The sequence below is a fragment of the Jatropha curcas genome, chromosome 4 (genome assembly GCF_041381405.1).
Source record: "Jatropha curcas cultivar XTBG-Jc1 chromosome 4, XTBG_Jcur_1.0, whole genome shotgun sequence".
Lineage (NCBI taxonomy): Eukaryota > Viridiplantae > Streptophyta > Magnoliopsida > Malpighiales > Euphorbiaceae > Jatropha > Jatropha curcas.
Genome location: NC_143154.1, coordinates 31,964,136 through 31,986,386, shown reverse-complemented (window position 1 = coordinate 31,986,386; position 22,251 = coordinate 31,964,136). Strand labels below are relative to the sequence as shown.

Sequence of the window (22,251 nt, the reverse complement as noted above, 5' to 3'; positions counted from 1 at the left end):
CACCAATGTCCATTTTGCAAGGGGAGAATAGAAAAGAAAATTTCCAAGATACACGCTATAACAGTTGTATTAATTTATAATTCGGCGGTGCCAGCTACTTACGAGCTTTGAGCTTTATGCCAACAACCTATCAAGTATTTGTTTCCATTCCATTATCATGCTATGTCGGTTATGTTTCCATCTTCAAAATCTTTTTCTACAAACGGACGTCTTCTAACGACAATCCCAACCTTATCGAGTCAAATAACTAAGCCCAGAAGATGGTGAGCACGTTAGCACTTTTAGGCTTGGATCAAACCCAAATAAGTCTGAAAAGTTAAAACTTTAAGCCAGACCAAATTAAAAACTGGGCGACGACTTGAGGTAGAAGCAACAGACAGAATAATGTCCCAAAAAAACAGAAAACAATCGTAACAAAGCCGTGTGCGAGTATCCATTTTAATTGCTTACTTTAACATGCTCTACTACAAAATTTAATTATAAGGGTGGCACAAGTTTGAAAAGGGCAAAAAAAATGTTCAGAGACCTGAAAATGGTTACAGATGCAACCCAAAACCCCCCTCTTCTTCAACGTTATATGATCGTTTAGGTTGGAAAAAAAGAGTAATCACATAATCTTGGTACCAGCACTAATTACTCTACAACAGAATGCTGCTTGATTAAATAAGAGAATCAAAGAGATTCAGCCCGCCATATCAGCATCTACAGCCATTGGCTTATTGTCCGAAACATAGGCTGTATCTGCTGCTGCATGCTCTGTAAACTGTGCCATTGTGGACTTTGACTCCGTCACCGCAAAAGGACTCCTCATTTGAGATGCAGTAGAATCTATTTCCATGGCAGATGCCCGTGGAGGAGAGGGAGGTTGGACCACAACATCTGGGTAAGCAGCCTTAAATCTGGCTCGCAGGCCTTCATCTACCAGTCGCACTCCCTCCAATTGATTACCAAGTGACATCCACCTGATGGAAAACAAAAGAAATGAGAAGGTACTGAGGTGACGTAATTGGCATTTAGTGATCCAAAATTACAGTGCCTGATTTTGTTTACAGGAAGAGTTAATAGCAGAACATAGAATGTAAAGATATACACAGAGGAAATATAGTTATGCTCTGAGATATGGGCTTCCTCCTGAGTATAATACCCAAGTGATGCTAATACATGATAACTAATTATTTGTCATACTTGCTGAGTATACAAGACCATTCTAAATCCAGATGATCAGTATTATATATTATATACTTTGCTAAAGTTTGTACATTGATGCTAAACTAAATTTTTACCAATTTAATCTGGAACCAAGAAGCATAACTATAATTTCAAGAAAATATACCCAGCATGAGTATTATGCATACGAGCAAACAATTCCAGCTTTCTTGTCCTTGGACTGATCCTCTCCAGCATAGGGTACATCTGCAATAGTTTATTTGTACTAATCAAGTTTGTACCAAATAAGTTGTCATTGAATTATTTCAAACTGACTTCATTTATTATTTCAAAGCATTTCAGAAAAATAGTAATTCTAAGGACAACAGAGAAATGAGATAGGCTACCGAGAACTTGGTATATGTATTTACAAACCTCATCTGGCTTACGACTTGTCTCTCGAACCTCAGCAACAATGACATCCGTATCAATGTTCCTGTTTACTTCTGGGTTTCCCTTAATTCCAACAAGGCAGTGCTCCTTGCTATGATTGAGCCAATGCCCTGTCCGGCCTGTTCTAATGATTCGCTGGAGTTGATTAGTCTTTACCCAAATGATCTCCTCAACACGCTTGTACCCCCAAAGCTCCAAACTGCAAAAAACATCATGATATGCATCATTTTCAAGCTTATCCCACACAATTATTCATCATTATCAACAATACTAATGACTAGAAATGACCATATATGAACACATACCACTCACGCCCAAGCTCCATTGCACGTCCAGTAACCCAAAGGAAAATCAGACCATCGGTCTGTAACACAGGAACATTAAGGTTCCGCATTTCGTCATCAGCCATTGTCCCATAAGGCAGTTCCATATGAATGTCCCATGGTGGATCAGCCATGATGACTCCAAATTGCCCTAAAATCTCCATTTTAAATGAGCGAATATCACAATTAATCCATTGTGGTTCACCAAGTTCTACTTCTGAACAATATTCTGCACGCTGAGGCTTTAAAGGTTTGGGGAGAGAAAGTGTTCCAGCACCCATCATCATAGGTGGCACATCTGGAGTCGGATCAAGCTCATAATGAACATACTTGCATGTCTATCAAAGAAGGCAAGATTATGTTACTCATGGGCTAGTAAATTTACTCTTAAAGAAACATTTTAAGTTATTGCAAAAGAGGGCACCCCAGGGCTTGAGGCCCTCAAGGCCTTACCACAGTAACCTTAGTGTAGCAACAAGAACTGCCCTAAAAAGAACCTTACCTTCATGTGACGGCAAGTGTCTAGAAAAGAACAGTCTCCTTGACTGACATCAGTATGAGGAGCAATAATTCGTCGGAAATGAACCTGTGACATGTCAAAGTATCCAAAATGAAAAATGTTCACCATGATAATCGAATAAAGGCTATAGCAAATTAGGAGGTTATAGTGATCATGACAAAATGTCATCTTGTGAGATGCCGTTTGATTCAATTTAGAAAGTTATGGCGATTAAATCCAATTTTTAGTGTATGTGAGTCTTCTGTTCTTTGACAAACTCCCAAGTAATGACACCTTAATGTCATTATCATGGTTTTTATTTTATTTTTATTTGTAATTGGGTGTTTCTTCCCTATATTTAAAGCATAGTTAGAGTAATCCACACTAGCAGAAAAGCAACATGCATGAGATATTTGTGATTACATAGTACAATGTCACGATTTACACAGCACAACATGTACAAAATGGGGCTGAAAAAGCCCTAAAGATCCAATAATAAGGTGAATAAATAGCCAACTAATGTTTAGTTGCTTCAGACAGCTTCATAGTTCCACAACTTTCACTTATTTCCATACTGTTCTTCCAATCAGTTCAACTGCTTTGTACATTGCATTATCTCATTCTATTTAATTGCACTATTTTCAACTTGTTTTTTACACATAAATACTTGTAACCATAGTAATTAAAGGCGCAAGGTGCACTAAGGCTAGGCACTAGCCTCCAGGCGAAGGCGCAGCCTGAGTGAAGTGAGGCGCAAATTAAAAAAAAAAAAAGAATAAAACACAGAAATCTAAAAAATATATTTTAAGATATCAATCATAAAAAAAGAGAGATAAAGTAGAAAACATGGAAAGAAACACACATAAATCAGAAAAAAATGGCAACATGACAATTTATATTTTAAGACATTAGAGTTAAGACGGAAAAGAGTATAATCAAAAAAATGAAAAAAGGAAAAGAAATAGAAAGCAAATATAGGAAGAAAAATTGAAAGAGTTATATCTGGATGGAATGGGGCTAAAGACTAGATTACAAAAGGTGACTGCCAGATTGGAGGTTGGATCACAAATCACATCACCGATTTTTGTGTTGCATTTTATTTCTTCTATATTTATTTATTTATTTATTTATTTTGTGTAAGTTGACTTTGGCTAGGTAGCTTTATATTGAAAAAAAGAAATAGTTGATTTATTCTGGAAAACAAAAAATTAGAAAGGTGCACCTTTCTCAAGCCTTAGGCGCAAAAAGGCGCACGCCTCTACCCAGAGGCAATAGCCTGAGTGAAATCGTTCGCCTCAAGACTGTTGAGGCACAAGCCCTTGAACCTTAAGTAACGCGCGCCTGAGGCACACCTTTAATAACTATGCTTGTAACTCAACAATAAATACCAAGCGCTGGGCCACCTAAAAACTTAATCGACAACCTCAACCCAGTTGCAGGAGTAGGTAATTGGATTAAGTAATAGAGACAGAAATTTCAAGTTTTCACCAAACGAACTTCCCTATAACATATAAACAAGTTCTTACTCCTCAATCTTCTGAAGTCCACTTCATAACTAACAAAAAGTTAAAGAGCACTTTGTTTTGGCTGACCCTGACAAATCTATAGAGCTTTGACTAGAAGTCTCTATGACAATGAGGCAAAGATAAGAAGATATAGTATGACCTAATCATAAACATATGTTTTATGCTAATAAACAATACCGGCACAATGTAACTATACTGACCTTCTCACATGCCATAAAGGAACCAGATTGACGCCTGCAATCCTCTTTTGTTAGGGCAGAACAGTATTCCTTCAGTTGAGAACCACCTTTGGTTTTGAACTGAAACCAACAATGTCATTTATGATATAGCCAACTAAAAAGGGAGAGAAAATAAAGCTAAAGAACGGGGGAACTGTAAAAGAATAAGCCACTTCATATATGAATTTTCATCTTGACACATTCAAAGCAAGGTAGAAGGATCCCACCTATGCGATGGGAAACAAAAATAGCTCCAAGCTGACACTTCTAATTCTAAGACATCATTACTTCTATAAAAAATAACTATAGAAAAAAAGCTTCTTAATAATTTAAACCAACATCTTAAAGAGTCAAGTAAGATGGCAAACATAAACAGCTGAAATTGAAAGGCTAAAATGTCAAGTACCTTGGCAGCCACAGCAGTTTCTTTTGCAGTAGGCCGATGGATGAGGTCCAAAAGCTCCTCTCCAGTCTTGGATTTCTGTATCTCCATAAATGACTTCTTATTGAGCAATGCTTCCAAATCCTTCATATCATCCTCCTCTGTTCTAGGCTTCTGCTGCTGCTGCATTGACAATGGCGGCCTCTGCATCATCCCTCTTGGCCCCATCATCATCCCTCTAGGACCCACCATTCCTCCCCTTGGTGGCCCATTCCACATATCCCCACCAGGACCGCCACTCATCCACATATCTGCTGGCATTGGTCTCTGCACCAAAGGCCCTCCCGTTCCAAAAACTCCATTGTTATTCATATCAACCGCACCACTGCCATTGTTACCGCTCTGACTCTGATTTAAATCACTAGAATTTAAAGATTCTAAATTTTGCTGATATTGTGCACTTTCAGGCAATTCTTTAAGTAGTCTATTTCGGTCAATATTCAGTACCATAACTCTAGACTTACCACTAACTACAAATTCCTCGAGTTCAATCCCATGGTTCTCCTCCGACATGGACCTCAAAGCCATCTCCACCGCAAGAATCGCACCAGACTCCCCACCCACCTCCCTCAACGCCGCCTTCTCTGCTGCAGTGGCATTCTGGTCATTCTCCAGCTTCCTCAAAACTGTCGACGAATCTATCGGATCAAACGGCACCCTCTGCAACAAGCACTCCGCCACCATTACCCTCACAACCGACAACGGACTCCCACTCTCATCGACACTAAACTTATCGTTAACATTAGATTGGGCGTTCTCAAGCTTGGAAATTGCGGGCTTAGAAAGAGTACCAGAGCGAGGACTAGATGGACTCTTTACATGGTTGGCTATTTCGAGAGTTTTCTTTATTGGGTTAGGGAGAGAGGGCGTAGGGGTAAACGGTTTGTGATTGAAGGAAGACACAATTTGAAGAGAGAGGTCAATAGAAGTGACGATATTAGGTACTAGAGATTGGAGAGAAGCTAAGAGGTCAAGTTGGGTCCTTTGCTGAGTTTCTATTCGAGATTCGAGCTGAGAACGTAGGCTTTTGATGGTGGAGACCGCCGTATCCTCGTTCCCATCTGAGTTACTCTCCATTAATCACTCTGTTTCTTTCTCTCGAGAGTGAAGAATCAAAGCTAACGTTTTTGCAGATTAGGGGTTCTAACTTGGGAGAGTCGCGAGAGTTTAAGAGTGTAATAATCACGGGTCCGTTCTCGGCCACCTAATCGAATTCCACTTATATACTGTAATGATCAACGGTATTCCCAATTTGATACTGTACGAAATGTCATTTTATGAGATTCTGAGATTAATCTAACGACCTGACGTTTATATAGCGCGATAACGACAACGACTCGTCACTGCGATACCCTTGAAGAAGCTTTGCTTAAAATATTGAACAATACATACAAAGAAAGGAATGCTGGGCTTTGAAAAATATAATAACAAAAGATTTGCCCTTTTTTTATCTTTTAGAGGTCGGTTTTTCCAAGTTCTAAAACAGTGTTAATGGCAAAAAAGTAAGTAATAGATAGAATTTTCAAGCCATGTTCTTCTTTTCTTGTAATAGATTGTCTAGCTGAAAACTGGACAACCATCAACCACAATTCCCTTAGCGGTTGGGCAAGTAGCCAAAGGGCATCCATCAAGATCATTCCCCCACCAATCAACGCTAATATTTTCTATCCCCAAACAAAGATATATTAACACTCCCATGAAGGCAAGGCCAGCATCCAATGACCCAGAAAGTACATAATTATATCTCTGCCACAAGTCTGGCCTATACCTATACACAACAAATCCAGAAAGAAAACCCAATATAATCCAACTAGTGTAATTAACTGCTGTAGCTGGTGGCATCATTCCTGTTGCTCCTATTAACACTGGCATGTTGATTAGTGTAATCCATTCTTGTTTTGGAAATGCCTTTGCAGCTAGCCATACAAGAACAGGTGCTACTGCTCCTGCGAGGAAAAACCAGTTGATTGCTTCGTATGTGCCTAAATCTCCAAAAATTCTTCTGGGTCCAATCAAACCCCAGATCACTGATGCATCGTAGAATACAGTGTCACTTGGGCAAGTCCAGACGCTGTTGGAGGCTGTTGTGTCACATATATCTGTAATGGTCTCCATTAACCACCATGCTGTGCCTAAATATGTAAGGCAGGCGATGAGGCTCCCCACAATCTAAACAAAGTCGAAGCAAATATGAAATTTAGATAGGAAAATGTGAAAGTTGAAGAAGGGAAAAGCAGGAATTTTGTGAAGGGCTGATACCTGTGCCATGAACATTGTCCTAGGAGGAATCTTCATGTAGTGGCCAAGTTTAAAGTCTTGCAGGAAAGCTATGGCCTGTGTCATACTTATGTAGCCATAGACTTTGAAGCACATATTGGCAACTGGGTATCCTGGGTAGATATACCCAATGATATACTCTGTTATAACGTTCAAGCCTGGTGTCTGTCATCAGAGCAACCAACATCAGCAAAATGCATTAAATCTTTTCCCACCTCAAAAAACCTCCTTTTCTCTTTCACTGTTGAGAAATGGTTATGGGAAGTATGTTATATGTTCATTTTTGTATACATACACACATATATAGAACGAATCTTCCTACATTTTGGGCTCAGGATATTACCTGATTTGTGATGGCAGTGATGGTGCCTATTGGAAGAGTGAACAAAATGGCAATCCCACAGGCTAGTAAAACACCCCACCAAGGCAATTGAAGTTGATCATTGTAATATTCACAAGCAAAGATGGTGGCTGCAATGTTACACAAAAGGATACCCACAAACCATGATTCAGGAACCTGCTTATACTTCCTCATCAGTTTTGTGTGTATATCCATCTTCTTTTCTTGAAAGCTTGCTTTGCTTTGCTCCCATATCTCCCTACATTGCTTATATTAATATTAGGATGTAAAAATAACCATAATTTTAGGAATCAAATCTATTAGGTATAGATATATGAAAATTAAAATTTGCCCTTCGAGTCTTTAACTTAGTACCTTCCATGAAACAGGGCAACATGAACAATTGTGGCAGTAAGTGCAGCAAAACCAACTCCATAAGTCATTGCAAAAAAGGTACTGAGATAAAGGGGTCCTTGCTTCTCATAAGCAGCAAGATCAAGATGAAAATTGGAATCAACTATAGCAGAAATGTTATACTCCTGGCCGCTTGATGTAAAGAGGTCATCTGAGAATATAGGGAAAGTTTTGGCCTTGTAGACATTAAACCAGTAACATAATGGGGTCAAAATGTACATGACAAAAATGAATCCAGCAGCCACATTAGCCGTAGCAAACCAAGGGCTAGCAAGTGGGCTTCCAAGATAAGAGGAGATAGTTGACCAGTCAATCCCAATAGCACCAATTCCAAGCCCATAAAGGCCTGAACCCAGTTGTTGGGTCAAGACAGATTTTGGGAATATCCAGCAAACCCAGGAGAGGGAAGTCAACATTTGGAAGAGGTAGCCTGGGAAAACATAGTAAGCAAAGCTGCATATGAAGGCTATTACAAAGAACTGTATACGGGTCACTCCTCCTTTGGCCCTCTCTTCCTTCTCATGCAGAGCCCTGTAATTAGAAGTAGATTTTGGCCACCAGAACTCAAATGAATCCTCAACACTCATCATACCTTTTTTCCTTAAACAGAAAGGCAGAAACTTGAAGGTCAAAAATACCTGAACAATGAAACTTGAACAAGATTTGCTGGCCACCACATAGCTGCAGGCTCCACCAGGTACTTCCTAAATATGCCGGCCCATCCAAACCCCAAAACCTACCATTCAAACCCCGCCAAAAAAAATATTGACCACCGAAAAATGCAAAAGCGTAATGAAGTTTGAGATAGTATTGATAAAAGCAAGTACTAACCTGGGTTGTGATAATAACAATCAAAGAAACAAAGAACGTAATATGCTTCTTATAAAACATCTTAACAACAGTAACAATATGAATGGCATAAACGCTGCCAGCTCCAGAGTTAGCAAAGATGGTGATAAGAACATGTTCTTTGACGTTAAAGGGTCCAGGATTCAATGTGAATTCCCACCGAGTGCCTTTTAAGAAAACTCTATCTGTAATCTTGGCAGCCATTAATTGGCCAAGAGGCACTACAGCAATCTGGGCAGAGATAGCTGTGATTGATAAAGGTTCTGTGCGGTACCAAAAGAACTGATTGAGAAATGATAAAAGGACACAAGAAATGGTGCCCAAGACCCACATTCTAAATGTGAGAACCGGTAGAGAAGGGTCATCTGTTGTTGGCACTGTTAAGGCTACTTGTTTGACTGGTGAGTTCTCTTCTGTTTCTTGTAGTTTGTTGATCTCTGATGATGAGGAAGATGATGGTATGTCGTTAGGATCCTTAACTTTCTCATCCGTGCTTACTGCACAAATTAATCACACACTCACAATTAGTAAATTGCTTCAATTTCTATTGTTTACAAAAATAGATCTTATTTGATATGAAGATGCAAGAGAGACTTACTTAGAGGGGCTCTGATCTCATGTGTTTCTTCTTCCATGTTTTTGGTTACAAGTTTGTAGAGGGAGAGAGGAACTTGAATTTTTCAGTACATAAAATTGCAAGATTTTCCTTTCATAAGTTGAAATGCCAAATAATGATAATCTCTTTCCTCTTTTTTTTAGTTATCCACTCATTGCAGGTGGTGGAGAGAGGCTCAAAGAGTATACAGGTTTATTTCTTGGCTGAGATAGCTCATATATTCAGGGCATTCTTAAAATTGCATGAATAGAACAAGAATGAAGTGAAAATGGTTAGACAAAATTGGATTAATTCTTAACTCAAATTAGTTGGTCCAGAGCAGAAATTAGATTTCATGATTTAGGTGTGACCAGACAATAATAAGTTACAGAAGGATTTTTCCCAACTAACTTCTTTTATTTGGTAGCTCTACCTGTCTGTCAAAATGAGTACTTAAGATATAGATTCCATGGTATTTAAAACTCCAGATTTGTTACTTCTTATGGGTTGTTACGTGGAGCCACTTTGCAATGGACAATTCGATAATTTCCGTTGCTCTATAATTTAAAATTTAAAATTAAAATAAAATAAAAAAGGCAATGGTTGGTTTTGTAATTTAAACACAATCTAGTGTCCAATTTCCTCGAAGCTCCAAAATGCAACATGTCATCTTCCTGATCAGGCACTCAGCGAACTCAGACACAACTTAACCCACAGTTAACAGAACCCTAAATCTGTGTTTCTCTCTCCTTTACATATTCTATACACTCACCCACCATGGTTCAATGGGCAGGTTTGTTTATAAACACATCACAACTCTCTTAATCAATCTCATTATTATTAAACTAAATGTTTTCTTTCTCTGATTAGATGATCGCTCTACAATACCCAATTTGTAATCTTTGAGAAGAGTTTTTGATAAAGTTCAAATTTTTGGCTGTTTTTGTCTTGGTGATTAACATCCTGATTCAAATCTCTCAATTCTCGTGTTTTTTCTTTTGGAAAGCAGTTTCACCTTCTGAGTTTTACCTCTTTCTTGGCCTGATCACGTGTCATTTCCAATTGGCTGTTTTTGTTTTGGTTTCTTGAGATTATTATTGTTATTTATCAATTATTGTTTATTCCTTGAACTCAAATTGATTTTTCTGCTTTTTTCGTTGCTATCTCTTGGTGCAGATGTTTTGGCAAACAGAAGCTGAAAATGATATGCTATATAGTTTTCTGATATCAGTAGTAAGTTCCTGTTCACTTCAAATTCCTTTATATTTTAACTATTTACTTTTTTTGCAATGGATTAATAGAGTTTTTGTGGCATTTGGATGTCTTCCTTTAAAGGATCTTAATTTGGTTGAACTGGTTTGTGGGTGAGTGTTGTTAATTATCATCAATGGCAGAGTTTGTTGGGCCAAGATTGTACAGTTGCTGTAATTGCAGAAACCATGTTGCCTTTCACGATGATGTCATTTCTAAGGCGTTTCAGGTGAAAGCTTAATGCTGATTCTAGTTTGGATATAATTTGTATTGAATCTGAATGGGAATAAAATTTGGACCCAACAGAATTAAAAACCAGACTTAGACTCAATTGGGTGTAATAAAGATGGGCTTTAGATTATTTGTTATTGCTTGAAGGCAATTTTTTTTAGAAGCATCCGATGCATATTTACCCTTAATATTTTTGTTTTTTGGTTTAGTTCGACCTCAATGATCAATTATTTCCTTTATTGTGACCTAGGGAAGACATGGTCGAGCCTTTCTATTCTCTCATGCGATGAACATTATGGTTGGACCGAAGGAGGACAGGCAGCTAATGACTGGCCTCCACACAGTTGCTGATGTCTATTGCTGCGACTGTCATGAGGTGCTCGGTTGGAAATATGAACGAGCTTATGAAGAAACACAAAAGTACAAGGAAGGAAAGTTTATCCTTGAGAAGTCAAAAATAGTTAAAGAAAACTGGTAGCAGTCGGCAGCATTCTGTTAACCTCATGGTATTGGTGTAAGTGTATGTCTGCTACTACATTTTCATCTTGTCCAGGAAAATCTCATCAATTGCAAATATTTTCTTGTTGTCCTCCGATGTGCATTCTTGTTGTTTTTCCTTGTGTGGATATTGTATTGAACATTATTAGTTTGTTAATAAATTGTGAATAATTCTGTCATTTTGTTATTCATTATGCTGATGAAGTGAATGTTTAGCTCCTTAGGAGATTGTGAGGTTCCTTAGGCATGTATCAGTAGCACTGGTCTTATGAAGTGTTCCTAGGACCATGTCAATATGTTCCTTTTGTTAATCAGCATTAGTAGTAATGAAATTTGCCTTAGCTTCTGCTCTTTTGGGCTAATTGCAGTTTGCAGACTCATCATTTGTTTTGCTAAAGTTTTTCAGGCCTGTAAAATCATATTATTTATTGTCATGACAGTTCTGCTCCTCCACTCCATACCAGTTGCATGTGATTTTTAAAGTACTGATGACAAATATTTTGCATGAAATGGGGCTGGTATCCTCACAATAATCGCCAGTCGGCTAAAGCAATACGCTTAACATTGATTTCTCCCTGAGGAGCAGATTATCTACTAAGACAGAGGGGAGGGGCGTCATATATTAGTGTTTGTGTGTGCGAGAGAGAGAGAGAGAGAGAGAGAGAGATGTGGAGAATATTGAAATGTGCTCATGAACCGCAGGATAATATTGATGTGCTTAATTAGGTGAGTGAAAAAGATTAATTTGCTGCAGATTGGATTAGGTGAAAGGATTGAAGTTTAAGAAAGATGTGGAGAATTATTGAAGGAACCTTTCATCATAAAGCTGCAATAGCTTTCTTGTACTGATGTTCTGATAGAAAATGGTGATCACATGCTAAATGCTCAGAGAAACAATTATTTCAGATAGATAAGGTATAGGGATTCCATTTTCTGTCATGATAATATGCTTTGGTTGGTGTTTAACTCTTTGTTAGGCTAACTACTCCAAAAGCATATGAACTTTTGAGGAAAGTTCATTGTATTTACTGCACTTGCTGCTTCGAGGTTTAAATTGAAATGTCCATAGATATTAAGCTCAAGTAGATGATTTACACTTGATATAAATGGGTTTGGCAATTGACATTGTAATGAGTCTGATAACAAGGGGATTGTGGATTCATTCATCTTTCTGCCATATTCCTTCCACTTGAAAGCCCCATTCCATATATGTCTGGTGGTAATGTTTTTTTGCTAATTTCTAATTATCCCAATGGTAGAGTCGACAAGATACACATCTAGGAAGCTTATTGGATTAAATAATCCATTTATGTAATGTAAACCATCAGCAAAGGGTGTTTCAATTTGTTATCTTTATGCAACTAAAATAATGACTGAGTAGATAAATGGAATCCTACATCCAAGAAAACAGTACAAGAAGTACATTCATAATTAAAAGTTTTTTATAATTCGTGAATCATTCTAGACCAAAACCCAAAATTACCGATTCATTCAAACAAATTTAAAATGTTGTAACTTATTCCTTTGAAAGAGGTGCAGTGCAGGCTAAAAAATACCTATAATGAATGAATAAAGTTGCGCTCTTGAGTGCAACATTTTTCTGTATGTACAAGAAAATAACAAGTGATGGCAAATGATTCCGCCAGCAAGCATCCAAATTTGGAATTTTAAAAAAAAAAAAATGGAAGTGCCAAAAAAAATGGCTTCTTCCAATGCCTGTCACTCGTAAAGCTGGAGAAAAATTCCAAGAAAATCTAGTACATCATATGACAGGTATCTTCTTCTTTGTCGTCCACTTCTTTTTCGCATTTTCTATTGCTTCCTCCCTCATCCTCAAGAGTTCTCGGAAGCAATGGTTATACTGCATATCAATTGCATCAAGCTCTAGCTTTAGCTCATCCTGCTGATCTTCGTTTGCTAAGGAAAAAGGATTTGTAGAATTCTTTACAGATTTGTCATATTTAGATATACCGTCAAAATCAGAACCAAACTCAAATGGGTTCAACTCCAAAGAATAGTCAGAAGATCCCAAGGGCTTGTTAATACTGGTATCGGAGGCAATCGTCAAATGAAACTCAGCAGATATATCTGAATTGAATGATACTTGAGTCTCTTGACCCCGCATGTTATCCGACTGCAAGAAATCATGTTGTCTACCTACCTTGGAAGTTTCATCATTTTGTAATCCAGAAGAACCATTTGGTATACTTAAAGTACCTCCAAACGAAGGACTCCAGCAAGGCACAAGCTTCATTATCAAAGCATCAATCAACTCCGCAATGATAGCCACATCTTCATTTGACAAACCAAGTTGTTCAACCATCTCTTCAGCTATTGAAAACGCAGTATCAGAATCAAGGAAAAAAGTAAAATGGATATTTTTTACTCCACCTGTTACAAAAACAACATTTATTCAGAATACAGTTAAAAGGAAAAAAACATGTACTAGAGTATCAGTTTGTAAAGAAGATGAACTCACCATATCTTTCCACAATGCGCAAAGTTAATGATACTGTATTATCATCATTTTTCTCCCCTCTTAACCTGAAGTCATTTTTCTCAGTGAACCTCTGCAATTCTGAAGCTGAAGGCTGCAGAGCCTCATCAAAGCTTTTTGTGCAAGAGCTGATTGAAAGCTTCTTGTGATTAGCGTCAATATCCATAGGATGAGATTCTGATTGTAGCAAGTTCACTTGTTTGGACATAAGATCCGGCAAATGTAAAGATGCAGAAAGAAATTCCTTTGAATTTGGATTTTCAGTTGCCAGGAAAGGGTCTTTCAAGAGTTCTATCGCAGGCAATCTCATCGATGCTGGAACTAGACACTTCTCTATGAACTGCTTAACTTGGGGGTCATTTACTTTACTGAGAGAGGCAGGCTTTATGCCCTGCAATAAATGAAAGTAACACAGACAATGAGACAATTACTACAGAAGTGCACTAAATTGCTAATTGCAAATGGCCTTAAACTCTTAAAACTCACCGAGGTCACCTTCTTATATATCTGTGCGGGGTTCTTGCATTCGTTATATGGGTATTCACAAGTAACCATTTCTAACATGCACATGCCAAATGAGTAAATGTCAACAAGCTCATTATATTCCTCCTCATACAGCTCTGGAGCCATGAATTCAGGAGTACCTACAAAATCAAGAATGAATAAAATTTTTGATCTCGGTGGCCTGTCTAGAGTTGTGGATTCCAGAGAACTGAAGCCATTACCTATAACACTTCGGGCTGTAGGCTGCTGCATGACAGTTGCTAGTCCTAGATCTCCAATTTTAACTTCCCCATTGTTCCCGTTAACAAATACATTGTCACATTTCAAATCCCGATGAATGATAGGAGGATTATGACTATGCAAATAATGTAAACCTCGAAGAATTTGTCTTGCCCAGTTTTTTATGGCCTTTATTTCAACATATTTATGCTTCCTGCGGTATCTAAGTCCCCAAAAAGAAAAGGAAGGAAAAAAAAAACATCATGAATTATACAAGCAACATGGAATACAAATAAAATAATTAATATTTGAAACAGATAAAGAAACTCACTGCCTCAAACTCCCAGAAGTGAATAGTTCTGTTATCATGTTTATAGTCTTCTTCTTATCATCCACCCAAGAATAATAGAATTTCATGATATTTTCATGTTTAAGTGACTTCAGCAGATGAACCTCTGAATATAGCCTTTCCAGCTGGTCAGGCGACTGCAACACATCTTCAATACTCACTTGGTTCCATGCAACCTCAATTCCATCAACTTCATCAAATGCCTTATATCTAATCATAACAAAAAGTGAACCAACACAAGAAAATAGCAAAGTCAAATATGTATTATTTTTAGAAAGCTATTTCTAATGCTGAGAACAGAGAACCACTGAAACTGAAGTTAAAAACAAGGAAACTAGAGAAGATAGGTTGCAGAACCATACACAGTCTTGAATGCACCTTTCCCCAAGAATTCATCATACTGAAGGAGTAAAACAAAGCAAACAAAGATCGCATCACTAAATCTATTAAAGCAAATAAGCTAATTCAACAAGACATTAATTCCAATAAGCAAACAAGACATTGAGTATTTTTGGTCTCTAACCACCATATAGTTTTAATGCCAGTTATAAATTCAACATTTTGACTTTTATTCTACACAGAGCAAGAAAATCAACTACTATCAAGTTTCCTAATTCATACCAGAACCTCTATTCAGCTGAGAGCTTAAAAACTATTTCCTCTCATTAACAAATAATAAAATTTCAAACTTTTTCCTTCAATTCATTCAATATGCTGGGACGCCAAACAAAAAAGAGAAATATAATTTCAAAGAAGCCATACCCGAACGTATCGACCAGTGGGGTCTCTCTCTGCAAAATCACCATCATCCTCACGCGAAGCCAAATCCATTATCAACGAAAACGACAGAAAAAGCCTCCAAAAACCACGAAAGCGTAGAGCCAAACAAAAAGACGCACCGCTAGAAAAACAATAAAGAAAACGAAAACAAAAGGAAAAAGGAAACCCTATCAAAGCAGTTCGGTTTCAACACCGATGGGAAGCGAAGAAGAAGAGAAGGGAAGCTGTTTCTGTTGCTGCTGTTCAGAGAATGCCTCACAAGCAACCGAATAGGAATTGAATGCCGATCGGAACCAGAATCGGCATCCAAATATGAAAAAACTCATGTCAGATTCCGGCGACTTCAATTCCATAATCGAATTTCGCTTATAAATCGATTTCCACATATTCATTCCAACCCTAGATTCACCCATCTCGCTACCCACATCTTTTGTTTCGTTTGCCTCACCACTGATTAAGCTTGCGACAGAAAGCCATAAAAGGAGAGAAAAAGCTATAGGACTTGGAAACAAACAACTGGACTCACTGCAGAGGAAGAATTTACAAGTCCAATCGAGAATTGAGAGAGAACGAAACTTTAAAATGCAACTCAGCCGTATGAGGTCTATATCTGGCGCGCAATCCCACGCGTTTCAAAGGGCGCGTGTAGTTAACAAGTTTTGATAAATAAGGAAGCTATTCCAATAATGGTAGAATTCCATTCTGTTTTAGGCTTGGAAATTGCATTATCTTAATATCTTCTACCCATATTCTAAATCAATTGATTTTGGATAATTTGATGACTTTTTTTAATTTTCTGAAAATGAATTTCAAAATTTTTAGATTTTGATACTTACAAAATCTGGCACTTCAAAGGGATCATAAGTTTCAAATTTCAAAAGGAAAATTTGAAGGAATTGAATGGCTTCATTCATATGTAATTGCTTTTTGAAAAATTTTCAATTAAATTAAAATGCAATTATAGTAATTTGGTGCAGTTTCAACTTGTGGTTTAATGATACAAAAAGAGCATTTTTATCTAAATATTGGATTGTATTTTTATTTTTTAAGGCGGTGGTGAGGCTAGTGATGGTGGTCATACAAGCCATCGGTCAGATTAATGAGCATGCATAGATCGAATTTAGATCAAGCAAGTGGATGATCAACGTCTTTATCATCCAGCCATCATATCAGATTGTTGTTCTTATGTATGGATCACCATAGATTGTTGTTATTATCTATGGATCACTATCACATATATAATCAGCATGGGACTAAAGGATAAATTTGACTTGTCTCGTATCTTATCCGATGTCTTATTGTTTATGGATTATTGATACTTAGACATAGATAATTAATCTGGGCCTAAAATATAAATTTTATCTATCTCATATCATAATGATTATCATATATCTTACTATCTATGGATCATCGCCACATATATAATTAATTCGAACCTAAAGTATAAACTTGATCTATGGTTTGGGCAGTTAACCCTGTGAATTTTACATATGATACTGCATGATTAAATTTATATATTAGACCAATTAATCCGTCTCACTGTCAAGGATGTGAGATTATTATACAACAATAAAATTCGAAATATTACAAGATTATAATTTAATCAAATTAATAATCTCTTAAAATTTAAAAGAAGTAATTATGCATTTTAATTCAATTTAATGGTTTGAAGTCTTTCTCATACAATAGATTACTCTGAACAATCAGGCACCTAAGATAAATGTAAAATTTTAAATATCTTACAAGTCAAAGAAAACAAATACTTATTCACTATAAGTATTATATATATATAATATTGCAATCCACACACAAGACTGGGCTTCTGTGAATCCGAACTTTACCATCACAATCAACGTACCATCAGCACAGTCTGATATCTCATCTTAAAAAGAAATCTAGGAGAATTGCAAACCACTTGAATCTTACAATCGAGTAAGGGGGGGTAAGCTAATAATAGAATTTCTCAAACTGATAATATGTGCAAAATTAGTATAACATTCCTTATTTCAACCCCATTTTCCACCCTCAGCTCCTTTTCTTTTCATTGCATCTTTGCATTAAAGGAAAATGAAACCAAATATTAAAACACAGAATCTATCATATCTTACTGGCTATCATTGCTAATCAAATCTGAAATAAGAAAAGAGAAACACAACAAAGTACCCTACTTGCATCACCCATTTTTGGATTAGTCTTCTTAAGGCAATACACTTCCCTAACTCAGCTCCACAAAAAGGCTGGCCTGAGGATGCAACCCTGCTTCTTTCAAGGACAGAGAGAGTTTCTCTGAACCATATGTGACCCTTGGAAAATTTGAGACAAGGCTGTATGTCTCAACCTCTAAAAGACCCAAAGAATCAACATAGTCATATAGAGACTGGATAGTGGCAGTATTGTGGAACCTTCTTTCTTTGCGTTGGCCAGTTGGTAAGCGTACCAAAACCTGATTAACAAAGGAAGTTGCAAAACAATATGTTAGTTCTGAAAGATGCAATCTTGATCAAAGAAAAAGTCGGAATAGGTCTAGCTAGAGATACTAAGATTCATTTGCATACAACTTCATTGATATATAAAAGCTAACAGCCTGAACTAAAATAAAGACAACCAATTAATTAGCAAAGAAACATAATGCCATTTTACTATGCTCTAGTATTCCAACACTAAATAAGCAACCGAAAAGGGATTTACTTGTGTAACATCAGGTCCTTTGTCAGGTTCTGCACCAAGCGATAGAGCTTTCTCCTCCCGAATTCTAGCCAGAGCAGCCTCTTTTTCTGCAGCTTCACGTGCTGCTCTCTCTCGAGCTTCTTCTTCCTCCTTTCGTTTCCTCTCTGCTTCAGCAGCTTCCCTCTCTAGACGCTCTTGCTCTTCTATCCTTTGCCGTTCCCTGGCCTAAAATGAGAAACAGGGGAGATGAGAACAAAGAAAAATAGAAAAAGGAAAAATCAATGAAAGCCATCAACCAAATATGCATAAGCTTTAGCCAACGAAAAGAAAATCAAAAGAAATATCATATCAGGTGTATACTTCAACAGAAAAAGTAAAGAAATTCCAGTTAAAAAGTAACATACTTGATCAGCTTCAAGTGCTGCTCTGTATGCAGCATCTTGTTCCTCCCTCAAACGCATGTTGTTGCTTCTTTCCTCTGCTTCAATCCTTGCTGCAACGAGGACAGGTGCACTTTCTTCAAGCACTCTCTGTAGTGTCACAAGCATTTCTTCAGGAGATTTTTGACCCTCAACCTGCAGAGCAAGACATGCAATGATCTTATCATCTAGACGACACCACAACTATACAGTCTGAAATCAATTTTCTTACAAAGAGGGTTTTGAGTTTATTAGCCCTCAGCAACCAGTAAAGTAAAACATCCAATGCCCAAGAGGTGGCCACAGAACCAACTGTTTCAATTCTGCTGGTTTCTAGCTGGTTCAGACCACCTCCAATAAGAGTTTTGTTCCTGAAAAAATTTTGGAACCAGGCTATTCCAGCCAGTTGAGGTGGAGGGAAAAGCGCAAATTCCTATTGGGGAGGACCTGGGACCAGAACTGGCTGATGTCCACCTCTACGATGACCTTATTAATATAGTTATGCTAATTTTTCTGAACTGCACAGGCAATTACATACAAGAAAAGTGCAACTTATTGAAAGGTATAGGCCTAATCAACAGTACTACTATGATTGCAATACATGCTCAAAAAGCCTTATTAATAAATGAATACCTGAAGTTTAGGATAAAATAAATTTTCACAATAAATATATGTGTGCTTCCCTACACAACGAAATTACCAAAAGAAAAATCTCCAGAGAAGCAAGAAAATAAGAATTTCACCAACAAGGTCAACATTCCAAAGGATTAAACATTCAATGATATTGAGGTTTGCATACAAAGTAATCAAGTCTCAAATGGTAGATCTCTTTCTCATTGAAAATAGCAAAATTAACACCACTGGCTGTTTTGCACAGAGATACAGGTGATTGCTGGAAAGAATATTTGCATCAAACATACTCCAATGAGCAAAACAGCACAGAATATTCCACCACTTCTACCTGCACTTCACTTGTACTTAGGTAAGATTCCAAATTCAGAGCAATGCCTAGTGTACCCTCTTCAAACTCTACTTAATTCCCCTGCCATTATTTCATCAAGACCATGAAAATGAGCAATATCATCACCTACTTGAAGTACAGTACTGGTACCTCTATCAGCGCAATACTAAAACTCTCTTAAACAAGAGAGAGACCATAAAATGATTCTCCGATGAAAACAGAACTTGTGGTTCCATTTGTAATAAGAAATAATTCTTAACTGACATCACTAGGATTTGTATTTGCTTCTCCATGCTAAATATGGGTTAAAGCATGTCAAGCATATTTCTATTATTTTTCTACTAAGTTTTCATTCAAAACTAGCAATCTAGTCAATTAGCACAAGAAAGAGACTATCCAACAACTTTGACTAATTGTATATAGAAATTCCTCAAACAAAATATAATGACAAATAAGACATGGGGGGAAAGATAAAAGACAAAAAAAGCAAAATGAAGAAGAGAGTGAATGCTAGCCACGTTTTAGTTTGCATATTTTACCCTGAAACTGACAACCTCTGAAGGCTATAGTTCAACCAGGTAACTTGAGAACAAAGAGAAAGCACCCCTCTGCTAGCATCTAGGCTTCACAATAATTTCACATCAAGGATCAACCAATTATTTAATTTTCATAAACCATGCCTTCCCCTAATCCATCAACTTAACATGAGGAACCATCAAGAATTACAAATATACTGAAGAATCACTTCAAAATCATTCTTTCTACAATGCTTGTTCAGTCTCAAACCACTATTCTGTTCAAAACTCTGTCACAACAGAGAAACCTTCAGCAACTATCAGATTGCGAAAAATCAAACTGAAAACAAATTCTTCTTCTGATGGAAAAAGCCAAATTCCCTACCTACTACTCGCTTATCATGTTCATGTAATCATGTAACAAAGCAGCATTCATAAAAATCAAACTTCAAGTATATGCTCTGCCACCATCTTCACTCCCAAGTAGATATACTATCTACATTCTGGAATTCATCTCTATGTGAAACTTGAGTGAATTTAGAAGTGATGTCAAAACGCTAACATACAATGACCACAGACTACTCAGTTATCGACTTAACCTCCAGATTTCTCCTACAATCAAATAAGATTGTATTCGCCCACTTTTTTAACTTCTATAGACCGAAGGAAAGGCAAGCAATTCTATACTATATACAGCATATGTCTACCGATCAAGCATTTAAAAAACTTTTTTAGCACTATTGGATTAGTTAAGTCACAAGAGAAAAGAAATGAAAACTTATGATTGTCGCACTATGAATTACAAACACAAGATTCTCATTCTGTGAAAGATCCCAGAGCCTCGAACATCAAATCAAAAAGCCTAAGTAAGACAAAAATCAGAGTGAAAATTGAACTTATAATAATCAAAAATCTCATTATAATTCCACAGTCCAAATAGAGGATAAAAATCCCAGTATAGTCCTCACCTGTTGAAGTAACGCGATCCTTTGATTTGTGGCGGGCATGACTACGGCACAAAACGGATATCTGGAAGCCTTAAGGCTGTTACTCATCTTAAATCCTTCGCTAGCCCTAATGCTCCCTCCCCAGGCCACGAAGTTCTCATTCACAAACGCGGAGAAAACATCTGAACACAGAGTCCTCTCACAAAACATAGGCGTATCCGGGTGATCTGGTGAATGCAAGTACACAAATAACAACTTGTAAGCATTCCTCGACCTTTGCAGAGCATCCATGAACCCTTCAGTTACAAAATTCGGCCTTCTAGAACCATACTCTCTCTCAAACACCGATACAAACTCCATCGCCTCTCTAGCAGCGGCAGATACCGAAACAAGTCGGGTTGAAGATTCCCCATTCCGCCCGGCGCTTGACCCCAGCCCGACCATTCCAAGAGAATAAGACAAAATACCACCAGCAGCCCATAAACCAAGTCCAACAGCACCAGATATTAGCCCTAAACTGCCTGAAATCACAGAAAAAGGTAAGGTAATAAGTTTCCAGGCTAAACCAGGGGCCGCTGCGGCTACAGCTCCAGCACCAGAATCGGAACGGTCAAATGCATCACGAGAGGCTGAATTCAAGGTTTCCACAGCGGAACTTCCAGTGTCGGTGGCAGAAGCTGTAGTGGTGGAGACGGCGTTACTATCGTTTTCATTATTGTTGTTATTGGAGGTAAAGGCTGAGATCGCGAGTTCCAGGTCCCAGCCATGAGCTTGGAGAATCTCTGTGCACAAATCGGGATCTTCGAGGCCTGTGATCGCTTGAAAATACGCCAATTTATCGGCTACATCAACCATTATATCGCAAATTCTTACGGTTCCTCTCAATTGAGAACGGAGGCAGTTCTTTCTATTTTTGTTTTCTTCAAGCTTTATCTGAAAACGGACTAGAATGTTCTTCGAGTTGAGACTTTGGAGGTTTATGGTTATGGACGGGGAAGAAAGGAAGACAATCGGTCTCGATACTTCATATAGTGTTGCGACGCGATACCGGAAAAGGGCGTGGTTGAGTTTAGAAATTACGGACTGCCATTGTGGTGCAATAAGTGAAAATCTGAAAATGACAGGCCAAAAGTTGGATGGTTTCTTGATTATCTCATTTCTGTTAAAGGAGAAAGAACGGCTATTGTGTAACCGTCCCGAAACGGCGTCATTTTACCTCTCTAAACGACGACGTTGCGAAAGGCAATAACTAGATAACGTCAACAAGTTCCAACGTTATGGGCTTTCTTGGTTACTGTTGCTGATGATGATACAGTCAGTGCCATACCTGT

At 37.6% G+C, this 22,251-nt stretch overlaps 5 protein-coding genes across 10 annotated transcripts; 1 reads left to right on the top strand and 4 right to left on the bottom strand.

Moving 5' to 3' along the window:
* Window positions 1-411: 411 nt before the first annotated feature.
* On the bottom strand, window positions 412-5,815 carry MTA (mRNAadenosine methylase). 2 transcript variants are annotated; one of them, XM_012231252.3, is made up of 7 exons: window positions 4,572-5,814; window positions 4,148-4,246; window positions 2,425-2,508; window positions 1,905-2,260; window positions 1,582-1,798; window positions 1,334-1,413; window positions 412-962 (listed from the first exon to the last, which is right to left on the bottom strand). In XM_012231252.3, exons 1-7 carry the CDS (start codon window positions 5,682-5,684, stop codon window positions 683-685), a joined length of 2,229 nt encoding a protein of 742 aa, XP_012086642.1. In that variant the 5' UTR covers window positions 5,685-5,814; the 3' UTR covers window positions 412-682. The 2 variants fall into 2 exon arrangements, with proteins under 2 accessions (XP_012086642.1, XP_020539736.1); XM_020684077.3 differs by lacking the exon at window positions 1,334-1,413 and having other exon boundaries at window positions 808-962; window positions 4,572-5,815.
* A 280-nt stretch (window positions 5,816-6,095) lies between these two features.
* On the bottom strand, window positions 6,096-9,444 carry OPT7 (oligopeptide transporter 7). Its single transcript, XM_012231253.4, has 7 exons — window positions 9,086-9,444; window positions 8,470-8,984; window positions 8,277-8,374; window positions 7,600-8,169; window positions 7,228-7,483; window positions 6,867-7,049; window positions 6,096-6,776 (listed from the first exon to the last, which is right to left on the bottom strand). Exons 1-7 carry the CDS (start codon window positions 9,120-9,122, stop codon window positions 6,165-6,167), a joined length of 2,271 nt encoding a protein of 756 aa, XP_012086643.1. The 5' UTR covers window positions 9,123-9,444; the 3' UTR covers window positions 6,096-6,164.
* A 329-nt stretch (window positions 9,445-9,773) lies between these two features.
* On the top strand, window positions 9,774-11,241 carry LOC105645612 (protein yippee-like At4g27745). 2 transcript variants are annotated; one of them, XM_012231255.4, is made up of 4 exons: window positions 9,774-9,875; window positions 10,259-10,315; window positions 10,418-10,562; window positions 10,815-11,241. In XM_012231255.4, the coding sequence occupies exons 3-4, from the start codon at window positions 10,470-10,472 to the stop codon at window positions 11,040-11,042; spliced, it is 321 nt and encodes a 106-aa protein (XP_012086645.1). In that variant the 5' UTR covers window positions 9,774-9,875; window positions 10,259-10,315; window positions 10,418-10,469; the 3' UTR covers window positions 11,043-11,241. The 2 variants fall into 2 exon arrangements, with proteins under 2 accessions (XP_012086645.1, XP_020539737.1); XM_020684078.3 differs by lacking the exon at window positions 9,774-9,875 and adding an exon at window positions 9,963-10,033.
* A 1,383-nt stretch (window positions 11,242-12,624) lies between these two features.
* Window positions 12,625-15,965, bottom strand: WNK8 (WNK family serine/threonine-protein kinase 8). Of its 4 annotated transcripts, none has more exons than XM_089720204.1 (7): window positions 15,394-15,964; window positions 14,994-15,031; window positions 14,614-14,841; window positions 14,285-14,496; window positions 14,046-14,203; window positions 13,542-13,950; window positions 12,625-13,453 (listed from the first exon to the last, which is right to left on the bottom strand). In XM_089720204.1, the coding sequence occupies exons 1-7, from the start codon at window positions 15,460-15,462 to the stop codon at window positions 12,825-12,827; spliced, it is 1,743 nt and encodes a 580-aa protein (XP_089576330.1). In that variant the 5' UTR covers window positions 15,463-15,964; the 3' UTR covers window positions 12,625-12,824. The 4 variants fall into 4 exon arrangements, with proteins under 4 accessions (XP_089576330.1, XP_012086648.1, XP_012086647.1 ...); XM_012231258.4 differs by having other exon boundaries at window positions 14,285-14,505; window positions 15,394-15,962; XM_012231257.4 differs by having other exon boundaries at window positions 14,046-14,505; window positions 15,394-15,965.
* A 1,329-nt stretch (window positions 15,966-17,294) lies between these two features.
* LOC105645614 (UBX domain-containing protein) lies at window positions 17,295-22,039 on the bottom strand. Its single transcript, XM_012231260.4, has 4 exons — window positions 20,942-22,039; window positions 18,483-18,653; window positions 18,100-18,303; window positions 17,295-17,854 (listed from the first exon to the last, which is right to left on the bottom strand). Exons 1-4 carry the CDS (start codon window positions 21,773-21,775, stop codon window positions 17,627-17,629), a joined length of 1,437 nt encoding a protein of 478 aa, XP_012086650.1. The 5' UTR covers window positions 21,776-22,039; the 3' UTR covers window positions 17,295-17,626.
* Window positions 22,040-22,251: the final 212 nt, after the last annotated feature.

Coding starts and splice junctions, on each gene's coding strand:
- LOC105645614 (XM_012231260.4), bottom strand. CDS start 21,775: ATGGTTGATGTAGCCGATAAATTGGCGTATTTTCAAGCGATCACAGGC. Junction 18,654..20,941: donor GGATCGCGTTACTTCAACAG/GTGAGGACTATA, acceptor CTTGCTCTGCAG/GTTGAGGGTCAAAAATCTCC. Junction 18,304..18,482: donor CAGCACTTGAAGCTGATCAA/GTATGTTACTTT, acceptor TTCTCATTTTAG/GCCAGGGAACGGCAAAGGAT.
- MTA (XM_012231252.3), bottom strand. CDS start 5,684: ATGGAGAGTAACTCAGATGGGAACGAGGATACGGCGGTCTCCACCATC. Junction 2,509..4,147: donor CCTTTATGGCATGTGAGAAG/GTCAGTATAGTT, acceptor GACATGTCACAG/GTTCATTTCCGACGAATTAT. Junction 1,414..1,581: donor CAAGTCGTAAGCCAGATGAG/GTTTGTAAATAC, acceptor AAACTATTGCAG/ATGTACCCTATGCTGGAGAG.
- LOC105645612 (XM_012231255.4), top strand. CDS start 10,470: ATGGCAGAGTTTGTTGGGCCAAGATTGTACAGTTGCTGTAATTGCAGA. Junction 10,563..10,814: donor TCATTTCTAAGGCGTTTCAG/GTGAAAGCTTAA, acceptor ATTGTGACCTAG/GGAAGACATGGTCGAGCCTT.
- OPT7 (XM_012231253.4), bottom strand. CDS start 9,122: ATGGAAGAAGAAACACATGAGATCAGAGCCCCTCTAA. Junction 8,375..8,469: donor TTGTTATTATCACAACCCAG/GTTAGTACTTGC, acceptor TTTGAATGGTAG/GTTTTGGGGTTTGGATGGGC. Junction 7,484..7,599: donor GTTGCCCTGTTTCATGGAAG/GTACTAAGTTAA, acceptor TAAGCAATGTAG/GGAGATATGGGAGCAAAGCA.
- WNK8 (XM_012231257.4), bottom strand. CDS start 15,462: ATGGATTTGGCTTCGCGTGAGGATGATGGTGATTTTGCAGAGAGAGAC. Junction 15,032..15,393: donor CCACTGGTCGATACGTTCGG/GTATGGCTTCTT, acceptor TTACTCCTTCAG/TATGATGAATTCTTGGGGAA. Junction 14,506..14,613: donor ACTTCTGGGAGTTTGAGGCA/GTGAGTTTCTTT, acceptor TTGGGGACTTAG/ATACCGCAGGAAGCATAAAT.